This window comes from Panthera uncia, chromosome B4 (assembly GCF_023721935.1).
Source record: "Panthera uncia isolate 11264 chromosome B4, Puncia_PCG_1.0, whole genome shotgun sequence".
NCBI classification, from domain to species: domain Eukaryota; kingdom Metazoa; phylum Chordata; class Mammalia; order Carnivora; family Felidae; genus Panthera; species Panthera uncia.
Window position 1 is genome coordinate 79,426,884 of NC_064809.1, and position 12,385 is coordinate 79,439,268.

The window sequence follows — 12,385 nt, forward strand, 5'->3', positions numbered from 1 at the left end:
CTGTTTTCTGTTTCTTCACAAGTTTACATGTAATTATGTAATTGGATTATAGTACCTCAACAGACATTTATCTAAGGTCAAAATAAAATAACATTGACGATAGGAAATCCTAAAGAATTCTAAGACTGCTTTTTCCTCACTGCTATTCTTTGCACTTATATACCCCTCTGAAATGGAATGTGTTGTTTTTTTTTTTAAATCATTTCCCAAGGATACCTAATCAAAATTATTCAACTAAACTTTAGGGTACATTCATCAGGAACATCTCTCTCCGGAGACATTTTAATTGTTTTCCTACAAGAATCCCCTATGACTACTTTTTTTGAATCCCCTGTGACTACTTTTTTTGAACATCAAGAAAGATGATTAATTTTTGAAATTACATTTCACCAGCATACCAAAGTGATCCCTTGTGACTATTTTTAGAAAAAAAAGATACCTGTTTGTTTTAGTAACAATGGTTAGAAAACCACAGGAAGGTAATAAAAAGTTTACAAAAATGAACTCATGTTTATTTTATAAAAGTTACTGTGAGTCAGGTAAATGTTATATTGGTAGGTCTTCCTAGGATCTAGGGTTAGGAAGGATATTGTTTTTATGGAAATTTTGGAAAACAAGGGATTTTAATGCATGGTCTTGGATTGTGCAATTTAAGATAGCTTCTTAAGTTTCAAGGATTTTCTGTCTCACAAATTTTTATCCATTCCCAAGCAGCTCACCTCTTTCCTATAGCTGTTATACATTGATTTTCACTCCTGGTTTGAGCCTTTCCTTCTTATGAACAAAGAGCTTTACTTAATTAATGAGCAAAATGGACAACTTTGTCACCCCTATTTCACTGTAACTACTTTTTCTTTATTTTGAGAGTCTTACCCACATTCCAGGAAAGTTTAGTCTCTAGTTCTGCTGTGTAACCAGGCAGAAACTTAGAGCAGGGGTCTGTTTTGCTGCTGGCTCTCCCTTCTCCACCTCTCCAGTTCTACTCCTAAACAATGAGTTAGTGCCAGAGACACTGCTACCCAATGAAAATTTTTTGCAATACCTTGAGTCTCGGTCTTCCAGACTTAACATGGATTGACTACGTGGGACTAACCATAGAGCTAGTTCCACCATGTGTGTCACCAACTCTTTTCTGGATCACCTGTTACAGAACCTCTTGAATACTTGCACCATCTACCTGCAACTGGGACTGTGTCAACTTTCTATCAGGGCCTCCCTGACTTTACTTTCTCCTGAATTTATTCTTCAGTACGTTCCATCTCACTCTATGTGACCAGGATCATCCTGCCAAATTCCACCTACATGGTACAGAAATATGTTCTTGCATCATAAAATTAAAGCAAAAACAAATTGTGAAGTCTATAAAATGCTCCAAAAGTAAAGCCTCCAACACTGACCCTCAATTAAAGTAAGGCAACAGGGGCGCCCGGGTGGCTCAGTCGGTTAAGCAGCCGACTTCGGCTCAGGTCATGATCTCACGGTCCGTGAGTTTGAGCCCCGCTTCGGACTCTGTGCTGACAGCTCAGAGCCTAGAGCCTGTTTCAGATTCTGTGTCTCCCCTCTCTCTGACCCTCCCCCGTTCATGCTCTGTCTCTGTCTCAAAAATAAATAAATGTTAAAAAAAATTTAAAAAAAAAGTAAAGTAAGGCAACAGAACATTTGTATTTGAGCAGTTACATTTTTACCACGTGGGATTATATAACTGTAAGTATATTTTTCATTTCTTACCTCATTTTTTTCCATTTTCTAATCAATTTATAACTTAAATCACTCAAGTTTGTCTTCTAAAAAGTAATAGCTTATTATTTAATTCAGAAAGGGAAATGTTTAATTCTTACTTTGCTTAGGATTATATAAATTTTTTATTTTATAGCCCTGATTCTTTTAAGTTGGTAATTCTCTGTATAGGCAGCACTGACATGAAACATCTTGAAAAACTTGTAGAAACTATTTAAAAAAGGAAACTTCAATTGTTTTATTTTGAGAAAAATTATTAGAACATGTAGTCATTGGTAAAATATTTTAATAGAAATAAAATATTTTTTATAGTTTTCATATACACTTATAAGATTTTTAAAAGAAAACAAAACACATTTAAGTATATTTTCATATACAGATGTCAAGTGACTCAGTCAATTTTAAATGGCTAGTGATCTACAAAGAAGATACTAGGTATAAGTTTATTTGTCCTGGCTCATACAGATTTTCAGAATTCAGTACAATTTGGTGGCTAATTTATTGGTCTGTTACATATCTTATATATTTCTTAACTATCACACAGAAGTGATAAAAAATAATACTGGACTCACACAAATCATTGTTTCTTGTTTGCATTTATAGACCTGGGAGAAGTCAGCAATAAGAAATGAAAAATCAAACATCTGTAAAAGACTTCATTCTTCTTGGATTAACAAATGACCCAAAGCTAAATGTTTTGATTTTTCTATTTCTATTTTTCACATATATACTGAGTATAACTGGAAACCTGACAATTATCACCCTCACTCTGATAGATCCTCACCTTAAAACTCCGATGTATTTCTTTCTTAGGAATTTCTCTTTTCTAGAAATCGCATTCACAACAGTTTGCATTCCTAGATTTCTGGCCAGCATTATAACAGGGGATATGACTATTTCTTATAATTCTTGCATGGTCCAGGTGTTTTTCTTTATACTCCTTGGCTCGACAGAATTTTTTCTTCTGACTGCTATGTCTTATGATCGGTATATAGCTATCTGTAAGCCATTGCATTACACAACAATAATGAACAGCAGAATTTGCAACCAGCTTGTAATTAGCTCTTGGCTGGCTGGATTTCTCATTATCTTTCCACCTGTCATGATGGGACTTCAACTGGATTTCTGTGACTCCAACATCATTGACCATTTCACCTGTGACTCTTCTCCTATGCTGTTGATCTCCTGCACGGACACTGCATTCCTAGAGCTCCTGGGATTCTTCCTAGCAGTATTCACACTCATGGTGACGTTAATATTAGTGATTCTTTCCTATGTATTCATCCTTAAAACAATTCTGAGAATCCCCTCGCCTGAGCAAAGGAAAAAGGCCTTTTCCACTTGTTCCTCACACATGATTGTAGTTTCCATTTCTTATGGAAGTTGCATTTTCATGTACATCAAAACTTCAGCAAAAGAAGGAGTGGCTTTGACCAAGGGTATAGCAGTGCTCAATACTTCTGTTGCCCCAATGCTAAATCCTTTTATTTACTCCCTAAGGAACCAGCAGGTAAAGCAGTCCTTCAAGAACTTAGTCAACAAATGCTTCTCAAATAAATCTTAATCATTAAGATATTCATGACTTGAACTTTAAATGGAATCTTATGACTAACACAATATTAACATTGTTACGTTTCTCCACCCACTACAATATTCAACTTCCTTTCCTTCAGCTTTTGTTCTCCATTTATCCTATTTTGACCTTACGTGGTTCGACTATCTTTTTACATTTACATGCCCTGAAAATTTTCTGAGGATGAGTGATTTGATGTCACATGAATGCAAATAGCATTTAACAATGCCAATATTTAGTTTTAATCATTGAAGAACTTTCTCTTTGCACACCAAACAGATGCTAAATAAAATTCTAAGCAATTCTTTTTTCCTTTGAGAGAGAGAGAGAGAGAGATAATGCATGCACATGAGCGTGAGTGGGGGTGGGTCAGAGAGAGAGGGAGACAGAGAATCCCAAGCAGGCTTCCTGCTGTCAGCACAGAGCCTGACATGGGGCTCGACCAACCTTGAGATCATGACCCGAGCCAAAGTCAGCAGTCGGATGTTTAACAGACGGAGCCACCCAGGCACCCCTAAGCAATTCTAAAAAGTTATTTCTCCCAGTGCATAAGCATTGATAATGTCCTTTTTGGACTAAATTTGAAAGTTATTAGAAGTATGGCATTACCATTTCTGTAAGATCTCAATATTTTCACCACAAAGCATCTTGAATGAACTACCCTGATGATTGTTACACAGCCCATTATGTTCTTTTAATTTACTAATGCTGAGTCTGGAGCTTATCTGAGGCTCTCTTAGAAAGAGTCAGGTATGCCTTTGGTTTCCTATGATCCAATGTCCTCTCTTTTGTTTTGTTTTTTTGGAAATTAAACCATATGCTTTCTTTCTCTCAGGTAGTTCTCAAAACTTCTGGTACAATGATGGTACCCCAAAATGTTTTCCAGTGTTCATATGCTTTCATTCTTTTAAAAATGAAAAATATAGGGGTACCTGGGTGGCATCCGACTTCAGTTCAGGTCATGATCTCACAGTTTGTGGGCTCGAACCCTGCATCAGGCTCTGTGATGACAGTTCAGAGCCTGAAGCCTGCTTTAGATGCTGTGTCTCCCTGTCTCTCTGCCCCTCCCCTGCTTGTGCTCTCTCTCTCTCTCTCTCAAAAATAGACATTAAAAAATAATAATTTAAAAATAATTTAAAAATAAAAAATATAAAAACCTTTCTTTCAGAATTTTTGCAGACATTGAAGGATATGGATTTAAGCATGTTTGCACCATCCAAACCTTACACAATAAATCTTTCCTATAAGAAATTTGTAATTATTGCTCTATATTTTAAGAAAAATTAATATTTGTCTATCTGCTTCTTTCCTCTCTTCTTCCTCAAGCAATGCATGAACACATGAAATCATTTAACTTACCATCAGAACACTTTTCCTCACTGTTTATTTGAATTTTCAATGCTTGAGTTCCCTTTTCTCACCGTAAAAAGAATGAGTTCTTCTAATAAGTGTTTATAGAAACAGAGTTACACATAATCAAAAACAGTTGAAAGCTAAATTCTACCTGAAAGCATGAATGTCTAAAACATCTGTATAATATTTACAATTGTGTCTCAACAAAAACATTTACTACATCTGCTGGTAAAAACTGTTTTATCAATTTGATAGTAACTTTAATTAGAATTGGAAAGTACAGTGTACTCTCTTCTTAGGCATCAGAAATGTGAATTATCCAGCTATTCCAGAATTATGTTCTTGTTTCCCTCTTTGTTTTACAAAGCTTTTCATTTTTCAGTTGTTGCTTTGGAGTTGGATTCTATGTAAATCTAAATACTTAATTTGCATCTATTGATGCAGATATGACTCAATCAGTGTGGTGCTCAATAAAGTCCAAATCATTCAATGCATACAGGCAGAGAGAGAACTAGTGTGTTTGTATTTAAAACAAATTATCAGAAAAAAATACACAGGCATATTATAAATTTTACTAATATAATTTACAAATAATAATGAAACATACAATGAACTTCATTGGAAATTCTATGTAACCAATTGATTTTCACAGAATGATTTCACCAATTTTTACCAAACTCATCTCCATAACTAATTTAAGTTTGCAAATCAGCCATAGTTTGACAAATGCAGCTGATTTAACACTGTAGCACTCAAATTCACAATTACAGTCAGAAGTTTCTACACACTCAGTAATTGATAGAAAAGGTTGAAGGTTATGGAAATCTTGAACAACCTTATCAATGAAATTGACCAAATTGACATATTCAGAATGTTCCATCCAACATCAACAGAATATTCTTTCCAGTATTACACAAAACATTACCATAATAGATCATAATCTGAGTGACAAAAAAGTCATAATAAGTTTACAATATTCAAGTCATGCAGAGTATGTTTACTGAACACTATGTAATTAACTTAGAAATCAATTATGGTAAGATATCTGGAAAACCCACTATTATTTGGAAACTGAATAACACATATATGACCCATGGGTTGAAGGAAATCAAAGAAAAAATAAAATGCCATGTAAACAAAATTATAACAAAATTTGTGGGATGCAGGTAAAGCATAACTTAAAAAGAAACTTAAGACTCTAAAATTAGAAAAGAACATGAGGCGCCTGGGTGGCTCAGTCAGTTGAACATCCGGCTTTGGCTCAGGTCATGATCTCACGGTTTGTGAGTTCGAGCCCCACGTTAGGCTCTGTGCTGACAGCTCAGACCCTGGAGCCTGTTTCAGATTCTGTGTCTCCCTCTCTCTCTGCTCCTCCCCTGCTTGTTCTCTCTCTCTCTCTCTCTCTCAAAAATAAACATTAAAGAAAAAAAAGAACAAAATTCTCAGATCAATAACCCCAGTATCCATTTCAATCAACTATCAAAATAGTAGAGAAAATTCAGAGTAGCCAGATGAAAGGGAATAATAAAGATCAATGTGAAAATCAGTGAAATAGAAAACAAAACAATAAGAAAATATCAATAAAACTAAATATGATTTCCAAAAAATATCATCAAAATTGATAAATTTATAGGCAGATTGAAGATGAAAAACACAGAAAAGATACAAATTACCAGTATCAGAGAAGATCAGTATCAGAGAAGACCAGTATCAGACATTCTTAGTGAACAATAACATGGAGATTTTTGAACAAATTTAGGTCAACTAATTAAAAAATATAAAAGAAATGGAAAATCCCTTGAAAGACAAGAACAATAAAATGTCAGTCAAGGGGGAAAAAAAAAAGATATGATAGGTCTATATCTGTTGTAGAAATTGAACTTATAATTAAGAAATATTCCACAAAGATGGGGCATCTGAGTGGCTCGGTAGGTTAAGTGACCGACTTCGGCTCAGGTCATGATCTTGTAGTTCAAGCCCTGTGTCAGGTTTTGTGCTGACAGCTCAGAGCCTGGAGCCCACTTCAGATTCTGTGTCTCCCTCTCTGTCTGCTCCTCCCCTGCTCATGCTCTCTCTCTCAAAAATAAATAAACATTAAGAAAGAAAAGAAATATTCCATAAAGAAAATTCCTTATTCACCAGTAATTTCCAAAAAATATTTAAGGAAGCAATACTAATAATTACACACTGCTCCCCCAGGATATATTAGAGTAGGGAATACTTTCCAACTCATCCTATGAAAATAAAATTATCCTTATCCTAAGAGCAAAATCAGAAAATAGACATTATAGATAACTAATCTCATACATGAGTAAGTTGTAAATATTTAAAAATAAATGGCAAATAAGCCTAGCAATATAGAAAAAGTTTAATTCTGGTCAAGTGGAATTTTTCTCAATAGTTGCAGAAGAACAACTGAAATGGTCAGTATGCATATCTAATAAAAACTCTTAGAGTGTATTTGTTGTGATGAGCACTGGGTGTTGTATATAAGTGTTGAATCATTACAATGTACACCTTAAATATTACAATGTAAAAACAAAAAAAACAACAACAACAGCAAAAAAAAAAAAACCTCTCAGCAAGTATATCTAATGAATGACAAATACCAAACTGTGGGGAACAAGCTTAGGAATTCCCTGAGCCTGCACTGATGGGGTTATCAAGGCATAAAGAATTACAAAACCATAGAATGCTCACACCCAAGTTTGGGAAAACAAGATTAGGTAAATAGGTATAGAGAGGGCGGGGCAAAGGCCCCAAAATAGAACAAAGATATATGAGGTAAAGGAGATGAGGTATTCAGGGCGGAAACACCCCCCAATTTAGTACTATAGCTGAAAGCTGTTTTCACAGGAAAGAAGGACCAAATTAGGTAAACAGGTAAACAGGGCTATAGACCACAGCAGGGTGAAGTTGCATGGAGTGGCACTTATTAGCAAAAGAAAGGTGCCTTGTTGACCCTGAGGCAGCATGTTTTGTTTTCTTTTTTTAATTTATCTTGTTTTATTATTATTTTTTTTTAATTTACAACCAAATTAGTTAGCATATAGTGCAACAATGATATCAGGAGTAGATTCCTTAGTGCCCCTTACCCATTTAGCCCATCACCCTCCCACAACCCCTCCAGTTTGTTCTCCATATTTATGAGTCTCTTCTGTTTTGTCCCCCCCCCATCCCCTAGGCCATTTAAGGTAAACAGAGGCAGAGCCTCATGTCTGCCCTTAACAACCATCTACCCGGCGCCAGGATTTTGTTTTACCCAAATCCCTAACCCCACATTTCTTCAAAACCCCCTTTTCTTCACATCCATGAGTTAATGTTTACAGTCTCATTGTCTCTTTGTGCATATCTATCACCATGTTTTGTAAACCTTCTGATAATAAAAACAGAGCAAAGACCCTTAATCTGGGCTCTTGTCTTCTCTTGGACATTAGCCATCTCCCTGATTTTAATCCTGCATCCCACTTTCTTGCTAGACAAGAAAGAACTCTAGACCCAGAGTCTACGATACCAAAGGACATCCAAAATATAGTAAAAAACAAAAGAAAAAGGAAAGAAATACTATAGCTAACATACTACTTCATTATGAAAGTCTGAATGATCTCATCCTAAGAAAATGAGTAAGATCAAGATGGTCACTCTTGCTACATCTACTAAATATTGTACTGTAGATTCTAATTTATGTAATAAAGTAAAATAAAGGAAGGAAGAAAGTATTCATATTAAATAGGAAGAAGCAAAACTGACTTTATTTATGCAGACAACATAAGCACCTTTATAGAAAACCCTATGGACTTCCGGCTTCAGTTCCATCACTTAGCATTTGAAAGTCATCACTTCTGCTTTATCAAAGTCAATAACTTACTTGAACTTTACCCATTTTAGAAGTGAAATTGCACAGAAACAACACCCTGAAATCTGAAGAGACTGGAAAGTCCAGAGTCACAGTTGAGATCTACTTTCATGGAATATAAATCACTGGAACTGTATGTAGGTAATGGTTCTACTTATAGTCATTTTGGCAAATTGCTGGAGATGGAGTGTTTACCACCATGAGAATTAGAAGATACTGAAGATCATTGTGAAAGGGGGTCCCCACATTTGTTTAGGTTTTGCCTCCAACTAATCCCACCAGTTTTTCAAGCTGAAAAACCAAGATCTCCCCGACTCAGGCAAGGATAGGGAAGAGTAACTATTCTGAAATAATCCCAGAATATTCTTCACACAAAGGCCTGTACTCCAAGGGAAAAGATTTTTATGAGAAACACTTACGAAGGCCAAAGAACACAGGCCCACTAAAAGACTGAGAATTAATCATAAAATTATAGAATGTTGTCCCTCTGCCACAATTTACAACCACAGCAACACATATCAAAGTTTCTTCACAAAAATACTTAATAATTTCAAAGGAGAACTTTATGATAGAAAGAACTGGAAGACACTCATTAACCAAGTTGACAAATTTAACATCAGTAATAAGATGTAGATATCATATACTCCCTGATACAATACCCTAAAAAGGGGATACCACCTCCATGGCATTCTCCACAAAAATGTACAGCCTCAATATAAACATGAGAAAACATTAGACAAACCAAATTGGCAGGCTTTCTACCAAATACCTGATCAGTACTCTTTAAATACATTAAGGTCATGAAAAACAAGGAAAGACTTAGGAATTCCACAGACTGGAGAAAACTAAGGTGCATGATCTCCATACTACAATTAAGCAGCTATAACATCTCCCTCTTATTCAGACATGCCTGTTAATTCCTTATTAATTAAAGAGAATTTAAATTACAGACATCATCGTTACTTTATTTATGACTAGCTCATAGGTTTTAACATAATTGTGAAGGGCACTGATCAATAATTCTCTATCGTATAGAGTCAAGTATAATTATATCAAGTTAGCCCCTGAAGAATACTTCTGTTGCAAAGCCAACAGGGAAACTGTCTCATACACATATCTTAAAGAATCAGTTTTCAGGTAGCTGAGCCAGTATTCAAAACTACATGGTTTAGGTACTAAACTGTTCTGCTTGAGTTATAATTACTTTTAATGTGTACTAGCAAGGAGAAGTCAGATTATAGAAAAGATCTATAAAAGCTCAATAACATATACTCTTTTTTAAGCTTCTCCATAATTCTAGAATAATGGTTTCTTAAGGATACAAAAATACTAATTCAAGAGGATATATGCACCCTGATGTTTGTTTATAGCAGCATTATCAACATAGCCAAATTATGTAGACAGCCCAATGTCCAACAGCTGAAGAATGGATAAGGAAGCTGTGGTATATATGTACAATGGAATATTACTCAGCCATAAAAAAGAATGAAAACTTGCCATTTGCAACAATGTGGATGGACCTAGAGAGTATTATACTAAGCAAAATAAGTCTGTCAGAGAAAGACAAATACCATATGATTTCACTCATATGTATAATTTAAGAAACAAATGAACATGGGGGTGTGGGTAGGGGGAAGAAAGGTTCTCTATTCTCTATTCTCTATTCTGTTCCATTGATCTGAGTGTCTGTTTTTGTGCCAAAAGATCATTTCTTAAACTAGAAGTGTCTAAACAGTTTTTGTTCACTGTTTTTTTTATGTTTTCATATTAATTATTTCAAAAACAGTATTACTTGTCTGAAGCAGAGAGTATCTTTCTAAATATGTCTCTGAAGGTTTGTTTAACTTACTTGTTTCTCAGAGTATAAATGAATGGATTCAACAAAGGGGTAACTGAAGTATTGAGCACAGCTACTCCTTTGCTTGAAGTAACTCATTTGCAGATGGCTTTATGTACATAAATATACAACTACCATAACTGATGGATACAATAATCATGTGAGAAGAGCAGGTAGAAAGGGCTTTTTTCTTTTGCTTAATTGAAGGGAATTTTAGAATTTTCTTGATGATATAAGAGTAAGAAAGGATTACTAAGAACAATGTGACAATGAGGATCATCACAGCTAAGAAAAAAGCAATCAGTTCTAGTAAATGTGTGTCTGAGCAAGAAAGTTGCAGGACAGGAGAAATGTCACAAATGAAATGATCAATGATGTTTGAGGCACAGAAATCCAGGTTAAGAATTAAGATCAGTGGAGGGAAAATGACCAGGAATTCAGTTACCCAAGAACTGAGTACAAGCTGATGACAAATTCTGCTGTTCATGATAGATGTATAATGCAAAGGTTTACAGATGGTAACATAGCAGTCATAGGACATAGCTGCCAGAAGGAAAAATTCTATAATCCCCAATAATATGTAGAAAAATAACTGAGATATACAATCATTATAGGAAATGGTCTTTTCTCTGGTTACAATGGTGATTAGGAATCTGGGGAAACAAGCACTTGTGAATGAAATTTCCAGGAAAGAGAAATTACGTAGGAAGAAATACATTGGGGTCTTGAGATGAGAATCCAGTAGCATGAGGGCAATGATGGTTAAGTTTCCTATCATACTCAACATGTAATTTAGAAGTAGAAATAAAAAAATTACAATCTTTAACTGAGAATAATCTGTCAGTCCCAGAAGGATAAACCTTATCTGTTTTGTATGGTGCTTCATTTCTCTTTTGTGATGTCAAACAAATTCTAGAAATAAAAAGGTACAATAATAAGAAACTATCTGAGTTTTATATGTAGCTTTATACTATCTAGCTTTATACGTAGACAATGATATATAAAAGGTTCCATATTCACAAATATACCCACTTATGAGGTAAAACTCTAAGAGGCTAAAGATACAATCTAGAACCATGCAACAGAAACTATTTTTAAAAAGCACTATAGAAGTCAACTCGGTTTTGAAAATTGACCTGCAAAATCCATAATACTTTTTTGCCCTTACTTACAAACTTCCAACTCAGTTGTAACTAATTCCAAATTCATCCATTTCTTTAAATACATTAAATACAATCTTGGTTCCAGATTCAAAATTAATTCATTCATTTTTAATTATTGACTTTGTAGATATAAAATATGCCAGTATAATGAATTAAGACCTACAGTTAAATTCTGAAATTTTAGATTTCATATTAAAAGTTGTATTTGCTTAGAGCCCCATTATCACCTCTTTCAACTTTTCTATGAACTACTGATAAAGACATAGAAAATGACAAAAGAAAAAAAACGTAAGGGGTGCCTGGCCGCTCAGTCGGTTAAGCATGAGACTTTGGCTCAGGTCATGATCTCAGGATTCATAGGTTCGAGCCCCACATGGGGCTCTGTGCTGACAGCTTGGAGCCTGGAGCCTGCTTCAGATTCTTTGTCTCCCTCTCTCTCTCTGCCCCTGCTCTCTCATTCTCAAAAATAAATAAACATTTATTTTTTTTTAAAAGTTTAAAAAATGAATATTTAAAGAATATTCAAAATAATAAATTGAAACTATTACAAGTTCAGCAATGTGAAAAAAACCACAAATTTCTAAAAAGCAAAAAAAATATTGAGAATATATAATGGGATATTTACCTCTCTCAAAAGGCAATTCAATTTCCATCTTACATATAAGCCATATGTCACGGCGTAGTTTGAGTGAAAAGTAGAAAGCGATCTAAATATTTTAAAATAATCAATTATTTAAATAATTTTATCCATGCAGATAATTTCATTTTGAAGTGAGGACATTGATGAATATAGTCCCTTTAGAAATATTCTAAATGTAACTTTAGATGCAAAATTGCAAAAAAGTTTATACAAATTGACCCCATTT

General features: G+C 34.6%; 2 protein-coding genes across 2 annotated transcripts; one reads left to right on the plus strand and one right to left on the minus strand.

Moving 5' to 3' along the window:
- The first annotated feature begins 2,365 nt into the window (after positions 1 to 2,365).
- Positions 2,366 to 3,374, plus strand: LOC125919180 (olfactory receptor 6C76-like). Its single transcript, XM_049625688.1, has one exon. It carries the CDS (start codon positions 2,366 to 2,368, stop codon positions 3,299 to 3,301), a length of 936 nt encoding a protein of 311 aa, XP_049481645.1. The 3' UTR covers positions 3,302 to 3,374.
- Positions 3,375 to 10,272: 6,898 nt separating this feature from the next.
- Positions 10,273 to 11,269, minus strand: LOC125920422 (olfactory receptor 6C70-like). The gene is given in 2 exon segments (XM_049627621.1): positions 10,273 to 10,450; positions 10,453 to 11,269. Coding segments are annotated over 2 exon segments (933 nt in total). The 5' UTR covers positions 11,243 to 11,269; the 3' UTR covers positions 10,273 to 10,307.
- Between the last annotated feature and the right edge of the window lie 1,116 nt (positions 11,270 to 12,385).